The sequence below is a fragment of the Pteropus vampyrus genome, unplaced genomic scaffold (assembly GCF_000151845.1).
Source record: "Pteropus vampyrus isolate Shadow unplaced genomic scaffold, Pvam_2.0 Scaffold137, whole genome shotgun sequence".
Classification (NCBI taxonomy): domain Eukaryota; kingdom Metazoa; phylum Chordata; class Mammalia; order Chiroptera; family Pteropodidae; genus Pteropus; species Pteropus vampyrus.
The window spans coordinates 4,630,738-4,651,996 of record NW_011888918.1 but is presented as its reverse complement, the minus strand read 5'-3'; the positions used below and the strand labels follow the sequence as shown (position 1 = coordinate 4,651,996).

At 50.0% G+C, this 21,259-nt stretch overlaps 2 protein-coding genes across 2 annotated transcripts in view; one reads left to right on the top strand and one right to left on the bottom strand.

The window, feature by feature from the left end:
• The window catches only part of DDX11 (DEAD/H-box helicase 11), a 37,369-nt gene extending 33,071 nt beyond the window's left edge, over positions 1-4,298 (top strand). The window contains exons 19-26 of the mRNA XM_023535195.1: positions 205-381; positions 1,101-1,250; positions 1,758-1,826; positions 1,914-2,014; positions 2,439-2,523; positions 2,825-2,903; positions 3,090-3,244; positions 3,322-4,298. Of these exons, the coding sequence (XP_023390963.1) occupies positions 205-381; positions 1,101-1,250; positions 1,758-1,826; positions 1,914-2,014; positions 2,439-2,523; positions 2,825-2,903; positions 3,090-3,244; positions 3,322-3,351 (846 nt within the window). The 3' untranslated portion in view covers positions 3,352-4,298. The remainder of the gene's footprint in view (positions 1-204; positions 382-1,100; positions 1,251-1,757; positions 1,827-1,913; positions 2,015-2,438; positions 2,524-2,824; positions 2,904-3,089; positions 3,245-3,321) is intronic.
• WASHC1 (WASH complex subunit 1) lies at positions 4,296-21,182 on the bottom strand. Its single transcript, XM_011367844.2, has 11 exons — positions 21,108-21,182; positions 17,576-17,729; positions 8,385-8,496; positions 8,028-8,174; positions 7,708-7,844; positions 7,323-7,458; positions 6,989-7,190; positions 6,677-6,838; positions 5,781-5,939; positions 4,914-4,982; positions 4,296-4,755 (listed from the first exon to the last, which is right to left on the bottom strand). Exons 2-11 carry the CDS (start codon positions 17,722-17,724, stop codon positions 4,616-4,618), a joined length of 1,413 nt encoding a protein of 470 aa, XP_011366146.1. The 5' UTR covers positions 17,725-17,729; positions 21,108-21,182; the 3' UTR covers positions 4,296-4,615.
• Between the last annotated feature and the right edge of the window lie 77 nt (positions 21,183-21,259).

Sequence of the window (21,259 nt, the reverse complement as noted above, 5' to 3'; positions counted from 1 at the left end):
ATCAGGCCTCAGGGGCTGGGGAGACCACAGGGTTGGCACTTCATTCTTTATTAGCTCTCTCGTGAGTTCACCAACTCCATGCTCTCATGCTCTGTGCCCCCTCTGTCTGCATGGGAGAGGTTGAGCATCACCATTTTATTGTGGAAACAGGGTGAGTGGGTGAGTGTAATCAATTACTTGGTCTAGAAGACAAGGGTTGGGTAGTGCTCTTTCTGGACTCTGACTTGCAGAACACCTCTGCACCTCCAGTTTTCAGCCCCTCACTGGGTCTCCCCAGGTCACGTGATCCCTCCAGACAACATCCTGCCCCTCATCATCTGCAGTGGGCCCTCCAACCAGCAGCTGGAATTTACATACCTGAAAAGAGAGCTGCCTCAGATGGTTAGTACCAGCCAGCCTGCTTCACCACAGCCTTTGCTAGGGTAGAAGAGAGATTTCTGGAGTGTGGGGCACTTTGGCCAATCCTGAGTATTCAGGCATTGGGAAAATTAGTACTGGGTCTTCCGTCACAAGGCTGGCACAGGTAGGTGAAGAGTATCTAGATGTTTATCAAGGAGGGTCTGAGCTTCTCTCACCTTTCACCCCTCAGGCTACTAAATAAGTTTTCTTGACGCCTCCAAGCATGAGGAAGTGGCTCGTTGCCTTTGGTTCTCTTGCCATTTGGTTATATCAGCCCCAGGCTTGGCAGGGATGCAAGTGCTGGGGACACATCTCTAGTAGCACGCCTGGGACTTTCAATGCCTGATTTGTCATAGATGGTACTTAATCCCCAGTTGCCACAGGACATTGGGAGCTGGGGAAGGAATGACTCGGTGTACACCCATAGCAGGTATAGCTCTGGTATGCTAGGACTCTAGTGTGTCACAGATGCTGCCAGTCACCAGGAGCATCAGTTGGGTGTGTTTGGTAGGGAGGGTGGCACATTCCAATCTGTGATTCCCAGCCAGGCGGTGCCGTTTTCACGGACCACACTCCATCCTGACTGTGCTCACCCATGAGTCTCTGTCTTTGGTTTTGAGTCCTAAGGTTAGGTGCCTTTTTGGGTATGACTTCAAGAATGGCCCTATGGTCCCAAGGGCTCCCTTGTCTTCTTTTCTTAGATGGATGAGATAGGTCGCATCCTCTGTAACTTGTGCAACGTGGTCCCTGGAGGGGTGGTCTGTTTCTTCCCCTCCTATGAGTACCAACGCCAAGTCCATGCCCACTGGGACAAGAGTGGCCTTCTAGCTCGCCTGGCTGTTAGGAAAAAGGTGAGTGACCCCTCAGCTGGACCTTGCATTTGGGACACTGGCACTGAGTTCCTTCTCAGATTTCTCATGCACATCAAACCAGTTGGGCCTCATGTATGGGGGCTTCTCCTAGTTCCTTACCCTAGTGGTCCCCAACCTCTTTGGCACCAGGGACTGGTGCTCCTATGAGATTCTAATGCCTGATGATCTGAGGTAGAGCTGAGAGGTGATGCTAAGTGTTGGGGAGTGGCTGTGAACACAGATGCAGCTTCACTTGCTTACCTGCCACTCACCTCCTGCTGTGCGGCCTGGTTCCCAACAGGCCATGACTTGTACTGGTCCCTGGCCTGGGAGTTGGGGACCCCTGCCTTATCCCACCACTTCTAATCCCTGATTACTACCTGGAGGATTTCCCCAAGCCCCTGAGGTTCTTGAGTCCCCAAGGTGGCAGTCATAAGGCTTAGAGCAGACCTGTGACCCAGGCATCCTGAAACCCTGTTCTGGAAGACATTATCTGTTTACCTTTAGATATTTCAGGAACCGAAGAGAGCAAACCAGGTGGAGCAGGTGCTGATGGAGTATTCCAGGTGCATTAAGGTGAGAGGCTTTGGGTCCAGAGATCATATGGGGTTGGCAGCTAAAAAACGTTTCGGATGGTATCTCAACTTTGGGTGTTTCTCACAGTGCTGTGCCCAGGTGGGAGGCATGGTGACAGGGGCCCTGCTGCTCTCAGTGGTCGGAGGAAAGATGAGTGAAGGCATCAACTTCTCTGACGACCTTGGCCGGTACGTAGTGGGCTTCTCATTTCCTGGGGCTGGTACCCACCCGCCTCTCACTTTAAGCAGCTGGGCCCCACCAGCAGTCTGCCATCTGAGTCTGCACCTGGGCTGACTGTGCAAGTCAATCAGCTGTGAGGGGAAGCGACTTGGCAACACTAGATGTGGCCCTTTGAGAGCAGGTGGAAAATTAGGCAGACCTTAATTTTATCAGGACTTGATTCCTTGGCCTCAGTTAGATCTCTTAGCCAAAACACCCCTTTCCAGGTGGTAGGTATAGGATGGGGAGGGAGAGGTAGAACCACTGAGCATAGCTTGAGGGCTGTAGGAGAGAGAGACGAAGCAGTTGATGACGTGGGCGAGGACCGGGCCCTTTGTTCTGGGCCTTGAGGACCCCACATGCCGTTGTCTTGTGCACCTCCACCCTTCCTAGGTGTGTGGTTATGGTGGGCATGCCCTACCCCAACATCAGGTCCCCAGAGCTCCAAGAGAAGATGGCATACCTGGATCAGACCCTTGTGAGTTACTCGTGTTCCAGAGGGTGAGAGGGCATTGGGGAGCTCCATAGCCTGCAGGGCTGATACACACTGTGACTTCCCCTCTGCCCCTTGATGTGAGCCATTTCCTATTTGCTCTAGAGGGATGGGAGCATTCTCTGCACCCTCTTGAGCTTCTCATGACATCATCCATTATATCAGTTGCTGGCATTTGTGCCCATGAAGCCGACTGGTCTTGTCAAATCCTGGCGATGTCATTTTCTTAGAACACAAGGCTGGAGGCATGAAACATTTCTGATGGGTCATCTCTTGCCCTTCCCAGCCCCGAACCCCAGGTCAAGCTCCCCCAGGGAAGGCTTTGGTGGAGAATCTGTGTATGAAGGCTGTCAACCAATCTATAGGTAAGCCTGGGACTGTGCCTGACTATCAGGATGAATAGTTGGGGATGGATGAAGAGTGAGGTGACAGGAAGGGATTTTCCTTGCCACCTTTCCAGTCTGAGGGCTGAGGAAGGGGAGGGAACACAGTAGAAAAGTACTGTCAGGGAGATGGGTTTAATCAGAGCACCAACCTCTGCTCCCACCCAGGCAGGGCCATCAGGCACCAGAAGGATTTTGCCAGCATAGTGCTCTTGGACCAGCGGTATGCCCGTCCACCAATCCTAGCGAAGCTGCCAGCCTGGATCCGAGACCGTGTAGAAGTCAAAGCCACCTTTGGCCCCGCCTTTGCTACTTTACGGAAGGTCGGTCCTTTCTTTCTCTTTCCCCAAAAGGCCCCCACCTCCATCTAGTGTCTCACTGTCTTTTCCTGTCTCCCCAGTTTCATCACAAGAAGTCTGGCCATTCCTGAGGGACGGCCGCACCCCTGTCTGGAACAGCCCCTTTCTGGAATTGGGCTGCCAGGACCCAGGAATAGGTGGAAAAGCCAAGAGGAGAAAATTGGGTTAATCCTGACAGTGGGTCTGCACCATACTTGGGCCCATCCCAGGGCAGTTCTCCCTAAAAGCGAATCTTTCTTCCTGTTCACCATGGCCCAGTTGAGCCCCCTGCCCTGTTTCCTGGCCATGCTTTGTGGGCAGCTGTGGAAGCTGCAGTATCTGTCCTTGCTCATTCTTAGCATCTACTTTCTTAGAGGTAAGATGGAGCAGGCCTGTCCTGCCTCTCCCATTTCTCACTAAATTCAGCCTTTCTAAATCTTTACCTTTCCTTGATATTAAGAACATTCCCCATTTCTAGCCCTGTAGTGTCTGGGCTCTTCTGCCCTGGCGCTTCTGGTCACTTCAGCCAACTGCTGTCTTTAAGAACTGGGAGAAAAGCCCAGCTTCCCACTCCCCACTCCCCTGCCTGCTGGCCTCACTTCTTTACTTCAGAGCTGGTCCCTAACCTATTCCACAGCCCTCCACAGCATTCTGATCTCCCTGGCTTGGCTCCAGGTCCTCCTCCTAGTCAGTGGCAACTCTCTCCCTCTCAGCCACTTGAGCAAACTCCAAGACACCTCTTCCCCTGACATTAGCAATTATGCCAAGGGCCATTAGGCTCTCAGCAAGACTATTTTTAGACACCCTGTGTCTGTCACTGAGACATTTTTTCCTGTGTGAAAACATCCCTCCCTCCATCTGCAACAGCTACCCCTGTTGACTGTACCTCTCCTCCTCCTGACCCCAGAGAAAAGAGCCGTGGTCCACTCTGCCCCATTGCCTGAGACCAGTGGGAACAGGACAGGCCCTGGCTTGGAGACGTTTGCATTCTGTATAGCTATAGTTTCTTAATTAAAAGTGCACTGTCGGTTTATGCTCAGTTCTGCATTATACTTCTTTTTATTGATTTGTGTACTGTTGTATCCCAGAGTCTCTTAGGGAAGAAAAGGGCACGCCGGTGAAGGAGGTGCATAGAGCACAGGCAGAACGAGGGCCTCCTCCCATCACGCTCAGAAGCCAGCCTCCCTACTCCTTGAAGATGGTCCAGGCAGACTTGGGACAGCCCTCCATGATCCCCATTCCTCCAAGGGCAGCAGCGGTTGAGAGACCTGCAGGCCAGGGAGCCCATCCCAGCTATTTCCATGTGAGGGTGAGAGCCTCAGCTTGGGTTTTGGGGAGGAAGGAGTGGCTGAGCCCCTAGGATTCCCAGTCATCCTCATCCTCCTCCCCAGGTGGCTGCTGTGGGGGAGGCAGAGGCGGGATAGAGTCTGACATTCGGGCGAAGGCTCCTCCTGGCCCCTCGCTGGCCCCTGTCCCAGGTCCTTTCCCGGAGATTCCTGGGAGGGAAAAGGTAGAGGATGAGTGGGGGTGGTTTGGGACACTAGTTCACCCAGACCCTAGAGACTTAGAAACAGGAAGAAAAAGGCAGAATGTGCATGATGCAAAACACCCCAACTCCCCAGCCCTGGGAAGGCAGCAGTGTGCTGCCTCCTACCTTTGCGCCTCATGACCAGCTTGTTAAAGAGATCTGACATCAGGTCCCCGCCTTGGCCTGTGGCTCTCACTGCAACAAGAAAGCCACGGTGAGGGAGGAGGAAGGGACCAACTATGAGACCAGCTCCTGGGTGACATCCTCAGATTTCAGCCACGTGTCTTCTTTATTTACTATTGACACACCCCAGCCCTCTCCATAGCCACCAGGTCACCACCAGCTCTTGGAGTGTCAATCTATCAGTGGATCCAGCACTGAGCACTGATAAGAACAGTTAACATTTGAGTAACATTGTCAGCAGCCACCCTATGAAACAAAGGGGCACTTATGAGCAGCCCCACTGTATGGATGAGGAAACCAGCTCAGAGAGGTTAGTTTGCCTGGGGTCACAGTGCAAAGCTCAAAAGCAGAGCTGGGATTCAAACTCAGGACTGTTGATGTCCAGGGCACTGTTGCTTTATGCCCAGGTACTGTATTTTTGCTAGCATTTGGGAGTCACGGAAGATATAATCTGAAGCCCTGAGAGACTTGGAGAAGCAGGACTGAGCTGCCCCGCTAGGTCTCTGTTTCTAAAATATCTCAGGTGCCAACCATTTCCTCAGACAACTGGTGGAGTATGAGAAGATCTCCCTTGTAGTTTGAGCTGGAGGAGGCTCTACCAGTTCAGAGAGGAAAGTTCCAATAAGCAGGCTTCAAAACCTGGCGGAACCCACCACCCAGGGCTTCCAGCAAACACCATATAGAAAGCAGGGGGCTGGCCTTTAGACACTTGTGGGGTGGCAAGCAGCACCCTCTTGGAGTCTGGTGGTAGTTAGAAGAGTGGCCTTTTTCTCAGAGCCCTTGACTGGAGTGGCTGTAGGGGCCCCTCACCTTGCTCCTGCTCCTTCTGTTTCTTCTTCTCAAGCTTGCGTTCCTTGACACTGCGGAGCTTGGCCTTGCCGATGCCCCCAGCCTGGCGGATGGACTCGAGCAGAGTGGCCCGGCCACTGGAGGGGTCAACCACCTCCTTGGGAGCTCCCTGGACTGGAGCTGGAGGTGGGGAAAGGTGCAGGGAAGGATGGCTGCTCAGGCAAGGCTAGGCTGTGGGACAGTCCTACTGAGCCTAAGGTTCTGGGGGTCCAGAGGAGCCCTTGGCAGCCCAGCTGCGAGGAGGGGCTAGTCCTGAAGAGGAAGCCAGCTGGGGAAGCCAGGCCCTCGGATGCTATCTGGAGCCTGGACACTAACTGGCTGTCTGAGCTCAGGAAATCATGTATTGAGGCACCCCTGGGCCCTGTCCAGCCCCACTCAGTTTAGGTGCCACTCTGCAAACATGGACCCTGGGAATTACCGATGTGCTGAGTATTGACATGTGACATATGAGCCAACAAGGAATTTTTGTGCCACTTCTTGGATGCTGGAGATGACTGGGAGATATAATATTAAAACTGAAATTCTGCAATTTAAGGGACACAAGAATATTTTGTTGCTGTAATTTTCAATTATTTTTCCATTAGTTTAAGTGGGAATAGGAGACCCACAGCCCCACCTATCTAGGCTCCCTCTAACTTGGAGGATAGACTTCCCGGGGATCTATACACAGTTTGAAAACCACTGTTTTATGAACCCAATGGAACAAGATTCTAATTAGAACTATTCTGAAAACCTAGGATTTATGACCACTAAACAAAACTATAGAAAATCTTTCAGAGATCCAGAAATTAGAGGTGCCCTTGAAGAGAGTACCCCACCCCCACACAGTCGCCCACATGCCCTGGTGCTGCTCCTACCTGAAGGAGACACATTGCTGTCATCTTCCTTGGTGCCTTGACCTAGAGAGGCTGCAGTCTGGGGTGGGGGTGGGGGAGTGCTGAGCAGTACTGCTGGAGCTGGGGGAGGGGGAGGTGGAGGTGGGGGTGGTGGGGGTGCTGTTAGCACCCCATCTTCTAGGGGGGGGGGGGGGGTGGGGGGGGGGGAGGTGGAGGTGGGGGTGGTGGGGGTGCTGTTAGCACCCCATCTTCTAGGTCTGAAACAGAAGTGTGAGACAGTGTGAGGTGGCTGGGAAGAAAGTAGCCCAACTCCCATTCCTGGCTCTCACTCACTTTGCTTGAAAGGCTCAGCCACCTCTGTGTGGAAGGTGGGCAGCTCTGGAATGGTGCCAGGGGCAGAGGGGGCAATGCCGGGGCCCAGGTCAGCACTGTACATGAGGTCATCGGCGATGCCTGGCAGGTCTGGCAGGTAGGACGGCACATCGATCTCAGGCACTTGGCCCAAGTCAGGCACATAGAAGTAGTTCTCTGGCATCTGCAGGATTAGCAGGGATACATGAGTTGGGGGGCTTCAGGGGTCATGGGCCCTGCAGTTTGACCTTGGGGCAGTCAGAGCCCTATCCCTTCATTTACCTGTACCCCCTACCCACCCAAACATCATCTCTACCTGTTGTTCCAGCTGCTCTCTTTTGCTGATGGACAAAGGGGCATCAAATAGCTTCTCCTCTGTCTCTGCCCCCAGCATTACATGGGTCTTTGTTACAGCACCAGCAAGGGGGTCCAGGAAGACATACTTTTTATACCTGCAGAGGTAGGGTGGAGGTCAGACAATCTATCTTCTGAGGCCCATGGCCCTGACTCACCTTTCCCACTTCACCAGGGGCCACAGTAAGTTTATATTGTGGATTCCCAGGCCTTAAAAGGCAAACCAAATTGGTCCTGGCTCCCCAGGCTGCAGACTTCTGCTGCACCTGAGTCTGATGCCCCCCGGTTCCCTCACTAAGCCAGACAGGCCTCCCAACACCCTTGTGCAGCCCCACTTCTGGCCATACAGGTTCTCAGTGGTGTTGAAGAGCAGCAAGGAGCTGACGGAACTGATATTGCTGGGAAGACCCCCGAGCCCCTCCTCAGCCTCATCCTCGGGCTCTGGCTTGGTGTTCACACACACAGGGAAGTATTTCAGCTTCTCCTGGAAGGTGGAATGTGACAGAGGGACGGTGAGTGTCAGGGCCAGACCAGTGACGTCCACCCCGACCCAGTCAGAAATTTCTTGGGTGACAGACCCCACGGTGGGCCCCTAGTTTCTCCCCCACATCCAGGACCACCAATGGTCACCCTGTGCAAGTGTGTGAGCTGTGTGTGCACATTAGACCTGCAGGGCCCGCTCATCCAGGGGGCGGTGCTTGCTCTGGATCCTGTGGCGGGGGCGTCTCTGCAGGCCGGAGTCCTGAGCACCTGTGAAGATGGAACTGTACTCCTGCAGGCGCTCTGGAGCTGGGTACTTGGCACTGGAGAACACCTGTGGACACAGGCAGGCTGAGATCACTCCTTCAGAGACCCCAAGAAGCTCCAGAGAGCCTAGGGTTCAGGTGAGGGGACTCTGAGGAGGGAAGCTTGAGGTGTGGCTGGAAAGCGGAGGCAGGGACCTGGGCAACTGCAGAGGCACAGGAATATGGTAGGGAAGGGAATTTCTGCAACTGCCCACCAGTCACAGGGACATATGGGCTACCTTGATAGCCTTCTTGCTGCCCTTGATCTTCTCAATCTTGGCCTGGGCCAAGGAGACCCTCTCCCCAATGGCCTGCAGCTGGCTCCGGCTCAGCTCTACTCGCTGGGAAATTCTGCCACGGAAAAAATTACAGGGGTTGGAGGCTGTTCCCCAAGCCCCTACAGCCTCCTGCACAGCTCCTTCATTTAACAGCAAACCCTCAAAGCCAAGGGCTTGGGCAAGGGCTCTTAAAAAAGTGTTACCTGCTTGTCAGAGCCAATCTTGGAACTGCCCAGGTGACCTCTCCAAGCATTATCCAACCTGAAGGGTCTAGTAATGTACTCTGTTAAGTTCCTTGGAGCTCTGGGTAGGGATAGATAATCACCTTGGCCCCAAGCTGGCGCCTGGACATGCCACCTAAAGGGACATGGTACCTGCCTCCGGGTATTTACAGCTTCAAGAGGGGGCAAGGAGAGAGAATCGTCATGACTGACATTGACATAATTCACCTATTTATAGAAGAGGAAAGCAGAGTTCAACAAAGCTGAGTGACAAGGAAGACTGAACCTAAATTCAAGTCCTAGACCTGTTCAGGAGGAACTGCTCCAACACATGATAAACGGCTCATGTACATACATACAAGTGCTGACCCCGGTCCTCATTATTGTGGTCCGGCTTCTCATGGGCTTCCAGCCCTCCCCCCATTAGGATCAGTCAGCTTCAGCAACACCAGATGCCCTGTTTTTCCCTGAACATGCCAAACTCTCTTGTCCATGGCCTTTTGCATCAAATGGAATGCTATCCCCGAGATATCAACATGGCTGGCTCCCTCACTACACTGAGCCCCCTCCTTGATGAAGCTTTGTCAGCCATGGAATCTGCAAATGCACCTGTCACTTTCCAACTCCCACCTGGCTTTACTCTTACACAGCACCACGTGACACTACATCTTTCTTGCTCACATGTGCTCCAAAGGACTGAGGACTCTGCTTTGTTCCCTGTGTATCCCCAGTACCTAGAACAGTGCCTGGCACTCGTATGGACCCCTCTGTGGTTACTAAATGACTAACACCCATGTGCCCTAAATATAAAATGTAAATGCACATGAGCCTCACTTATGCTGCCCCCACATTATTCAGCAACAGCAAGGGTCTTCTCACAGCAGCGTTAACTCTGGCTCACACGTGCCAGTCCATCCTCCTCCCAAATGCTCCCCCTCCAAGAACACCAAACCCTGCCCATGACCACCACGTTCCACATTCAGAGTGGTCACATTTCCGTATCTGGCAGGAGTGAGCCCACAAACGAGGCATGAGAAACGAAGTAGAGTTGCAAGTTGAATACCTGGGGAAAGGTGGGAGGACAGGGCAGAAGGCAGAGGGAGCCACTGTCTCTGGGGTTGGAGACTGCAAGGTCAGGGGACTCAGATTTCTCTAAAGGTTGAAATGAACAGTCAAGACACTAGCCCAGCCTTCCTAAACCACCCCACCAATGCTAGCTAGAAGGTTTGGGCTCCCAGAGAACCCGCCCCACCGGCCAATTTCACAACCCAGGGGTCTCCATCCCGATGAAGTCTCCCTGATTACTCCTGGCGCCTCATGTGCCAGAGGTGGGGGCTGGGGTACAAGAGGGCATCCAAAACAGTTTAGTTTTCCAAGAAAGACTAATCGAAAAAATGCAGAGCCAGAACAAGAGGGCACAGTTTCCTTCCAATGAGAGAATGCAGAACCATCCATCTTCTTCCAGCGTGAGCTCCATCTTTTCCGGCAGAGAGAAATGTCTTCACTGGGAAGGCGTACTCAAGCACAAGCGCTTCCTTCAGTTCCCTACTGCCCCTCTGGTCCTGGGTGCCGAAGACCTCAGTGGTTACATAACCACTCCACTTGAAGTTGATAGAGAGGGAGGGACATCAGAACTGAGGATGGACAAAGGTCCATCTGTTCTGGTTCTTCCATTAAGGAGAGGAGGGCTGATTTCTCAAAATTATAAATGTCAAGCTTAATGATGAGCCCTGGCAAACTTCCAGAATAGATTATTAAGTAGAGGGTCTGTAAGTACTTGGAAAAGGAAGAGGCATGTCCTAGGGGCCAGCACTGTTCTAAATTCACAGCATTTCTTTTTCTGACAGGATTATTAGACTGGTGTATCAGGGGAAAACCGTAAACACAGTGCATCTTGAGTCAGCAAGGATTTTGACGGCTTCTCACAAAATCCTGCAGATAAGATGGAGCTATGGGGGTTGGAGGAGAGTACATTTAGGGAAAATCAGAGCCAGATGAACAACAGCACCTGAAGGGTACTGCTGATGAATGGATTGATATCAGCCTTGCATGAAGGTCTCTAGCAGGATCCTGTCCAGCTCATTCAACACTTGATCATTAAACTGGGGAAATCAATTGGGGGAGGGTCAAAAATGGTCTGCATGACGAAATCAAGACTCAAATAATCCTGAGAGGCCAGAAGGATGGACTACAAGCAACAAGATGAAATTGACAAGGAATGAATGTGAAGCCTAGGATTTAGGTTAAAAAGTCAAGTGCACAAATACAGAAGATGGAAGTTTAGTTGTAGTTCAGGTGAAGAAAGACCTGAGGTTTTGGTTAACTAACTATAAGCTCAGTATGAGCTAAAAGTACGTAAAGCAGCTTAAAAAGGAAATGCGATCGTAGGGCACACAGCTCCTGGTCCCTCTCCTACCTTCTTTCAATAAACAGGGAGCACTCGCTCTCTTAGAGGCACTACAGAGAAAACAGCCCCGAAAGGAGGAGCTAATCTACACCAGGCACCAGTCTCATCCACAGCTGTGTCCCCTTTAAACTGGATCCACAGTCTAAGAGGACTCTAAATTCCCTTCTCAACTATTCCCTTATTCTGCTCTATCTCTAGCATCTGGGACAGTGCCTGACATATAACAAATATTGGCTGAATAAAAAGTGACAAGTTAATGAACATCCAAAGGAGGGTAATGAGGATGGTGATGAATGAGAAACTTGTGTCGTACAAAGGTAACTGAAGGATGTCTGGCTACAAATGAGATGACTTAGAGAATATAATTCCCTTCAAATATCAAAAATATCACAAGTACTGTCAAGTGGAAAAGTGATTAGACTTATTCTCTGTCACCCCAGAGGGCTGCATTAGGACCAGTGGGTGGAGTTATAAGGAAGCAGATCTTGGTTCTGCATAAGAACTTTCTAGTAAACAGCTGCATGACTTTGCAAAGCAATCAGATTGCAGCTGGATGACCACCTGTCGGGAATGCTCCAAGGGGAATTCCTATGTGGGGCCGGGGAATGGAAGACATGACTTCCAAGTTTCTTTTCTTATCAAGTCTAAGTAAGGGCTTGTTTGTTAACAAATTTCCAGATACTCTAATCTCACAGTTATGATGCCAGGAGTGTACAGATCACAGATGAGAAAGAGCCTTCAGTTTGTATGCCACCTCTAGCGACTGGCAGTGATGGTCTAGAAGGCTGTGTTAGGAAGGACTGTCAGGCCACACTGGGCCTGGGACTGAGCACAATGACTAATTAGCAGCAGCCACCCTGGTAGCAAGGGGCAATGTGTTTGCCAACCCTGATCTCGACCCGCACCCCTCCGCCCCGGCTTGAGAGTCTGCTTCAAAGTAAATCAGTTTCCAAGCTCATCACTGAAGCCATGTCTCTATAACATGTTTGCCAGGCACCAGCAGAGGAAGGGCTGCCTCCGTCAGCATCAGAGACAGAACAGGTTCACTCAGCTTGCTCAGAGCCTGGGACAGAAATGAATAACACACATCTGCTCTCAAGGAGATTCCGGTTTACTGGAGAGATAAATAACTACTGTCGCATAGATCTGGGTTAACATTTATTTAGTAGCACGGTAACCTTGGGCAAGTCACTTAACTGGCCTATGCTTCAGCTTCTTCAGCCGAAAAGTAGGAACAGTAACTTCTATATCATGGAATTATTGTAAAGGTTAAAATGAGCAAATGTATGTCTAGTGTTCCTGTACTAGCTGACATATCCTAAGTACATGGTTAACATTTGCTAATACTACCTGTGAGATGGTAGGAGGAATGAGGCATTCAGGGGAAAGTCAGAAGAGGCAGTGTTGGGCAGACACAGAGAAGGAAGTTCCAGGTTGGGAAGCAGGCACTTTGCAAGAGACGGCCATGGAGGCTGGAGGGGATAGCAACAGGAAGCAGCTCCCCTGGCAGGGGTGGGAGGTGTGCAAGGCGGCACCTAGGGACCACTCTCCTGGTGTGGCAGAGGGAGTGGGATAGGGCAGCCAGGGCAGGGCTTGGGCTCCCTGTCCCACCACCTCCAAAGCTGGCCTTCCTTCCCTTTCTGTAAAGCAAAGCAGGCCATGGCCCCTACGGTGCTGCCACAGCCCCTCACAATCAGCATGCCAGTCTGTAGCGGCTGCTGGGGGAGAGGAGGTACTCACTCCTGCCTATAGTTGCTGCTCCTCCTCCCCTTGCCTGTCCCATATCCCTGGGGCACAGCAGATCTTGAACCTGGGCTCTGGCCTTCGCCTTTATCTTCTCTACTCACAGAGATAATTAAGAATGATCTGCTAATTATGCAGGCAGCTGATGGAATGCTTCCTCACCTTGGGAATCATCAGGTGCCAATCAGAGAGAAAGGGAGGGAGAAAGAAAAGGATGGAGGAAGGGCCAGCAGGAAGGAGGAAGTGAGGAAAAGGGGAATGTGTGGGGAAGGTGAAAAGAAGGGAGGAAAAGGAGGAAGGGGAGAAGAGGAAAAGGGAAGAGGTAGGAAGTAGAAAGGCAAAAGAGAGAAAAGAAAAAGTTTTGGAGAGAAAATGGACCCTTTCCCAAAAGGAATGAGTAAGAGGGGGGCTGTAGCTTTCTGGGGGTGGGGGACTGATCAAAATGGCAAGTGACAGCATCCCGAATTCCACACGCTTAATCTGTCCAGCTCCTCTTCCCTTTGCCACTGCAACATCCTCTGCCTTGTCATCTAAGTCATGTGAAGCAGGTGACATTTCTGGGCAATTATTTTGGGGCCTGTCTACTCCCAGGTGAAGATGGGAGCACGTGAGGGCCAGAGAGGTCTGCTGGGCAGGAAGAGAAGCCAGGGACGGTGCTGGAAGGAGCGGCTCCAGGAGAGCCCGAGAAGGTACTTGTCATTCTCTCCAGTCTCTGCATGGCTCCCACTGCGGCAGAGCAGGAGGAAGAAAGCCAGCTTGGAATGCTAATTTTCCATGAGCTCACCTACCTGCGGAACTGGGGGCAGGCTCCAGTGGGGCTGAGAGGCCTGGGCCTGAAACTGGAGGAGCAAGGGGGTGGAGGGATAGAAAGTGTCTCTTCTCTGCAAGGTTTACATGCAGGAGGAACAGGTTTAAGGGGTGAGATTTCCAAGCTAGGGTAACATCCCCACTACAAAAGCCCACGATAAATGAAAAGCCTGTGCTTGTTGACTGCTGCAGGATGGGGGCGGAGGCAGGAGAAGGAGGCTAGGTTTAGGCACTCCTCAACCACTCCCAATCATCCCTGACTCCTCCCTTTCCTTCACCCTTGGTCCCATTATGCCATCATGTCCTGTCATTGTTCCCTTTGAAATGTCTCTCATCCAGCCCTCCCTGCCTGCAGCTTCCCTGGACTGTGGCCTCATCCTTTTCACGTCCTGACCACGGTAACAGCTTCCAGGGTGTCCCTGGAATCCACTTTCTCTTCCCTTCTTGTCCACTCTATGACGGCCGCCTAACGAACCTTCCCAAAACTCTGTCCTATCATTCTCTGCTTAAGAACCTACCCAGACTCGCTAAAACCCCTGGATCAAGCTAAAAATCTTGTCCTATTTGGAGATGTCCTCATGAACCCCAACATACTTATCCCAACTCTTCATTCGCCCACACTCCTCCCTCCTACTCCTCCGCTATAGAGCACTCCCAAGGCACTGTGGAGAACACATAGAAGCAAGCTCCCAAGGGCACACGATCAGAGGGGGAAGCGAGGCCCACAGGCCCACAGCAAGTTGACTTTTCACACCCTGTTCTGTTCTGCAGTGGAGAAGCTGACTATGTAGAACAGGCAGCAATGTCTATACTCCGGGAGCCAGGATGCACCATGTTCCAGACACACTGCGCTCCAAGCCTTTGGCACCCATTTCCAGACCCCACCAGATGGCCTGCAGGCCCATATTCCCAGCCCTGCCTAACCACAGTCTGTCCTTCCTGTGGCCTAGTTCATGCCCCTCTCCTTCAAGAGGCTGTCCCTAACCATGTACAGTAGGCATGTGTTTTTCCTCACTAGCATCTACTTCCTCCTTATTCAAGTAACAGCCTCCTTTCCACTGCAGAACCTATCACTCCCACGGGCTCAGTCCCTGCACTTAAGATGCGACTAAACCCAGAGCTTAGGGTAATGCACGTGACTGAGGTCTAAGCCAGTCAGTGTGTCACATCCCTTTCACCCCAGCAACTGACTGTGGGACAGACAGGAGAACCAAGCTAGGCCAATGGGTGAGTGAGACTTCTGAGAGAATGCTGGACCTGAACCTGAATGTAGGAGCTCTGGCCCAACTGGTTGTGACCTTGCCACCACAAGAGCAAGACCTGTCTGGGAATGGAGCCAATACAGAGGCAGTGAGCCGGGACGGAATGAAAGCCAAACCAGGTCCTGATGACATCATTTACACTCTTCAGCTCCAAAGCCTGCTCTACTTGCTTAAACTGGTTTTGGGGATTCTTTTGAAAATATGCTATTAATCCTTACTTATTTCTCTTTTCTCTAGATCCTGAGAAGCCCATGTGGTTCATGCTATGCAATTAAGGATCACCTGAGATCTACTGCTCTCCTATTCCAAACTAAGATCTCTGAGGACAGGATCCATGTCATATATATCTTCAGTATCCCTCAGGGTCCAGCAAATTGCACACGCAATGGGAGACCAACAGGATGACTCATGTTTTGAGGGCCTCTGAGAGACATCCTCCCCTTCCTGGGCCACTTAAAAGGCCCATACCCACGCTCAACCAACTCATCATCCCTCCCCAGGAGATGGCTTTCCTGCCCTCTCCTCATCCCATGAAACTGTTTATAGGTATCAAATACCAGGAAGGGAAAGTAAAGTATGCTAAAAATCCAACAACTCTCTTTAGAAAAAGGCAAGCAAGACTGTAGTCACAATCCTGGTGAGGAAACACAAATATTTCTGGTTTTTAACATCCATTTCAATCACTAGGCATGGGGTGGCCATAATCCAGGACTGACAGCTCGTACAGGCCTGTGTCCTCTTGCTTATGTGTTCCTTGGGCATATTTAGCACAACAGTAAGTATAAAAGGGGCACCTAACACTTTCTACAAATACTGAGAGCTGGTTGATGGAGGAGCACCGTTAGGCAGCAAATATGCAGAGATGATATTAAGAGTGAACATTTACTGAATGCTTACTCTATGCCAGGCACTGTAATTCCTTTGCAAGTTTTAATTCATTTAATCTTTATGACAATCCTATGAGAAAGGTTCCATTATTATCATTATATTATAGATGAGAACACTGAAGCTTAGAGAAGTAACTTGCCCAAGGTTACAGAGCAAGCAGATGGGGAGGCAAGATGGAGCCCAGGCAGTCTGCTCAAGTCAACCCCCTGAACCACTTAGCACCACCCAACCCCTGGTTACATTTATATACTGGACAGGCTTCGGGCAGGTAAGTACATCTGTGGGCAGGTAATAGGCAGAAAAGTCCAGAGTATCTGGTGTTTATACCAAGTCCAACTGAAGACAACGACCCCATTTTCTGTTCCCATTGGGGATGGCCTCAGGAAGAGGTGGACTCCCAACTGGTGAGGAGGAACAGGTTGCCTAGTGACGCAGCAGGGGTTTCCTGGACTGGGGTACAAGCAGAGGAGGGTGGGGGATGACTTGGATCACCCGAGGAACCTGAGTCAGGCAGTCAAATACTTCATGCTAGGTGGGATAAAAACGTCCCTATGTGAGGCACGGTGTGGGAACCCAGGAAGGAGAAAAGCTAAGCGCATCTCAGAGAAAGACAGGATTCGTATACAGGAGAAAACCTGAGACCTTTTGTAAGGAAACAGTAAACACCATTCATTCATGTTAAATAAACACTGAGTGAAAATCATTATAGCCCAAGGACTGTGCTAGATAAGCACTGGAGATACACAGAGCTGCCACCCACCACCTCAAAATCATCAGTGACCTCTAAAGCCCCACCTCCTCATCAGCCCCATGAGCCCCCTTGCCCCTCGTTCTTGCTCCAGCCACACTGGCTTCTATTCAGGTTCTTCTTACCTCAGGGCTTTAGTTCATGTACTTCGTTCTTTCTGAAACATTCTTCTTCCCTACCTACCCACTCATGATAACTCCCACTCACTCTTCAGATCTTACCATAAATGTTTTTCCTTCTGTGACCTCCCCCCGCCCCGCCCCAGACAGAGTCAGGCCTCCTGTTAATAACTCTCATAGCACCTTATCTATCATAGATAAGGTGCTATGAGAGTTATTAACAGTTATTATTAGATAGAGAGACAATAAGAATTCGAGTCTGGAGCCACAATACCTGGGTGTGACCTCTGGCTCTGCCACTTGGGCAAGTTTCTTAGCCATTCTGTGCCTCAGTTTCCTCACTGATTGGAGATAACAGTAGCTCCTCACAAAGTTGTTGTGAGGCTTAAATAAGTTAATGCACTTCAGATCAATGGTGGTACAAGGTTAATACTATATAAATATTAGTTATTACAAAATTATTTAAAATAGATCTTATCACAATTGTAATTAAATAACATGCAATTGATAATGACAGTTTATCTCTCCTGCCAGAGTTTATCCTTTAGTCGGACAGGGATGCTGCCTCACTCATCGCTAGAAATAAAAAGAGCAGTAGCACAGTGCCTTCCGCACAAGAAGCACTGAATATGTATTTGCTGACTGTAGGAACAAATAAAGGAATAGAGCCTCCCGGTGGGAGGAAGATCATGAGTTAGTAGAGCAGTACCACCACTGGAGCCTGTGGGATCCACAAGGAACCTGAGGCTAAGTGGGACAGTAGGTAGCTCTTAAGAACACTTATGAGAATTAGCTTCTAAGCTGGGCCCTTGGGCACAAGGAAGCCGGCTGGATCCCCCCAGGGTTAAGAATCGCCAGAAGGGCTGCTCCCAGAAGGTGCTTTCCTGAGAAAAGGAGAGAAGAATGCCCAGGGCGGGGGTAGCCGCTGATCAGGTAGGTGTGGATGGCAGCACCCACCTGCTAAAGATGTCTCCAGAGACCTTCTGTAGGTACTGCAGGATATCTGCCACCTGCTGGATGGCCTCTTCTCGCCGCAGTTCTGGCTGGATGAAGGGCACTGAGTAGGTCTGACCTGCCAGCGAGTGCTGGGTCCTCATGGGAGTCATGATGCCTGTGGGTGGGAACCGGAGCATCAAGACTGCCCCACACTCACCCACCCCACCCACCAGAGCACACGGTACCGAGAGAAGAGAGCACAGCCCCTCACCCCAACTGTCAGCCTGTACAGCAGGAGCCCCAATCCCAGCGCCGGTACAGGTCCCTAGCCTGTTAGGAACCTGGCCACATAGCAGGAGGTGAGCAGCAGGCGAGAGAGAGCGAAGCTTCATCTGTATTTGCAGCTGCTCCCCAGCATTAGCATCACCACCTCAGCTCCACCTCAGATCATCAGGCACTAGATTCTCATAGGAGCGCAAATCCTACTGTGAACTGCACGTGCAAAGGATCTAGGTTGAGAGCTCCTTATGAGAATTTAACGCCTGATGATCTGAGGTGGAGCTGAGGTGTGATGCTAGCACTGGGGAGCAGCTGCAAATACACATTAACATTAGCAGAGGTTGACCACTCAGACCATAATAAATCAATTGCTTGCAGACTTATATCAAAACCCATCAGTGAGTAGCAAAAGACAATTAAGCTGCATCTGGTGGCAGGCTTTATAGTAGCAAGTAAGTTGATGTACTTTAATTATACAGCTGCTTCTGGTGGCATCTGATTCTGCATTATGGTGAGTTATATAATTACATATTACAATGTAATAATAATAGAAATAAAGTGCACCATAAGTGTAATGTGCTTGAATCATCCCGAAACCATCCTCCCACCCCCCACTCTCCAGTCCATGGAAAAACTGTCTTCCATGAAACTGGTCCCTGGTGCCAAAAAGGTTGGGGACCGCTGCTGTACAGGTGGGGAACTGGAGACAGAGCATTTGGTAGGAGGCCAGGAGTGCACAGGAGCTGGTCTTCTGCTGCTTACTAGGTGAATGAGGGAAATGTGTAGAGAGACAACAGAGGCCAATGAGAAGGGTTCAGAGAAAGTACAACAGTGACTAACCCTTAAGGTGCTTGGAACCCTGTTAGACACTTTCATCATATATTATCTCATTCCGACCTCCCAAGCCTGGATGAACAAGAAACCCTGGTTGCAGAGTGAAAAATAGCCTGGAAGCAGAGGGGTGGATTTGGGGGGAAAAAATGCCTCAGTCAACCACCAAATGGTACCTGGGTCTGGAAAAGCCTGGTTTCTTCTAACTTTGGTCCCTGCGGAACTCAGGCCAGGCAGTGGCTAGTGACTCTAGGTATGGGAGTCTGGGCTCTGCTCACCCAGGATGGAGCTAAGCAGGGCCAGAAGGAAGGAGGGGCATGTGCGGCAGGAAACGGGAAGGAAAAGCACTCCTTTGACTTGCAAGACAGGGCAGAGTCTATTTATACTGGGTTTAATTAACTCCACTCCCTGGTGCCACTAAAGCGGCAATCACACTGCAGACGGCACTGATTTGATTGGCAAGAGATGTACCAAGCAGAATATTAAGGCACCGGGCCCCTATAAATAGGCCTAATCACAGTCCCCCAGTAGAAGATGGTGAGGAAGACACTAATCAGCCTGGCACTGTGCCCCAGACCTGTTTTCCTAGGCACAATGTCAGTGTCCCTGGTTGCACCACAGGTGCGGGTAGGGCTGGGTAAGTGTAGCAGGGAGGGCTTTGGAGGCTTTATTTGGGCTTAAAGTTCTATGTGACCTTGGGTAAGTTGCTTGCCTTCTCTGAATATCTGATTATACTTCTCATTCTACAGATTGAGAATGGCACTGCTCTTAAGTAGTTATTCTCAATGTTATCACATCACACCAACATTTTCACCAAGCAAGTGCTTAATCCTTTGCTCCCTCTGCTGGCGTCCCTACTAGCCCTTCCTTCTACCCTGCTTGTTCTCGCCTACCCTTGCCAGGACAGCCACTTTTCGTTATCCAAGATGACTGTCCTGCTCTCCCAACTTGTTTTCCAGCAGTGACATCCTCAGCTTCTCAGACCTGAGCCTGCTTGAGTCCTCAACAGGGCCCGATGTTACTCCTAACCTCCTCACTTCTCTTCCCTATCAAATGATCAAAGTGGGGCCAGAAGATCCCTAACTATCTGGAGAACCTAACCCTCTGAGACCCACCCCCGACTCCTTTCAAGGAGAAATCCACTTCTTTGTATTTATATTAATGCAAATGTGCTGGCCATCCTAACTTAGTTCTGTACTTCAGTTTTCCCATCTGTAAGATGGGGAGGGAATAAAAGGTAGAAGACACTTTTCTGTGCACATCTTGAAATACTTTTCTCATGGTTATTTACCACATCTGTGTATGTGTATACCCATAAAGGGGTAATTCAGACACAAATCTCCCCAACAAGTAAGTAGCAGGTCCATTCAAGAATTAAGAGACTGAGTACAGTTGATTGGTGATTTACTCATTCTGTCTGTAAACATGTACTGATCAACTATTAGGTGCCAGCCATAATCACAATAAAGATGAATAGGACACTATACTAGCCACGGACACAGCCTCGAGAACAATTAAACGGCATGTGATAAGTGTTCTAATCCAGCCATAAGTACGGTAATAGGTGAACACTGAGGAAGGAGTGATAAACCCCCCTGGGGTTAGGGGTTCAGGAAAAGTCTCTTAGCAGTAGCTATACCTCACCAAGTAGCTATACCTCACCAACGGGCCCAGGTAGAGCATTTCAGGTAGAAAGAACAGAATGAACAACAGTATATAGGGGAATGGCAAATGGTCTTGATTGCCGAGGGTATAACCATCCTTAAGCAAGTAGCAGGAAAAAGAAAGCTAAAGAGAGGCCAGATTATGAAAAACACTGACTATCACGGCAAGTTTAGATTGAAATCCTCAGACCTGTGCAGTCCAACATGGCAGCCACTAACTACATGCAGATATTGAGCAGTTGAAATGTGGCTAGTCTGAATTGAGATGTAGCATAAGTGTAAAACAAACATCAATTTTAAAGACTTAGTAGAAAATAAGAATTTATCTCATTAAAATGTTTTACAGTTCTCCCTTATTCTCAGGGGGTGGGAGGGGAGGTACACTCTAAGATCCCCAGTGGATACCTGAAACGGCGGATAGTACCAAACCCTATATATGTTTTTCCCTATACATACAAACCTATGATAAAGTTTAATTTATAAATTAGGCATAGTAAGAGATTAATAATCATAAAATAGAACAATTATAACAAGATCTATAATAAAAGTTATGTGGATGGCTTTGGGTCATTAAGCAAAATGAGGGTTACCTGAACACTAGCAGTGCAATACCAAGACAGCTGACCCCGTAACCTAGTCAGCTACTGACTAAGGGATGGGGAGTGTCTACAGGGTAAATATGCTGGACAATGGGACGATTCACATCTGAGGCAGTACTGAGTGGGACACCTGCGAGATTTCCTCACACTACTCAGAACTGGTTGCAACTTAAAACTTACGAGTTTAGTTCTGAAACTTTCCATTAATACTTTCAAAATGTGGTTGATCCCAGGAAACTGAGAACACAAAAATCAAAATCACGGATAAGTGGGGGACTATTGTACACTGATTATATGCTGAAATATTTCAGCTATACTAAGTTAAATATATT

Bases quoted from the DNA above. Each gene is read 5' to 3' on its own strand.
- WASHC1 (XM_011367844.2), bottom strand. From the start codon at position 17,724: ATGACTCCCATGAGGACCCAGCACTCGCTGGCAGGTCAGACCTACTCA. The intron at 7,845-8,027 runs GTCTAATGTGCA...TCCACCTTCCAG, and splicing joins TGGATGAGCGGGCCCTGCAG to GAGAAGCTGAAATACTTCCC. The intron at 7,459-7,707 runs GTATGGCCAGAA...CTACCTCTGCAG, and splicing joins TTCAACACCACTGAGAACCT to GTATAAAAAGTATGTCTTCC.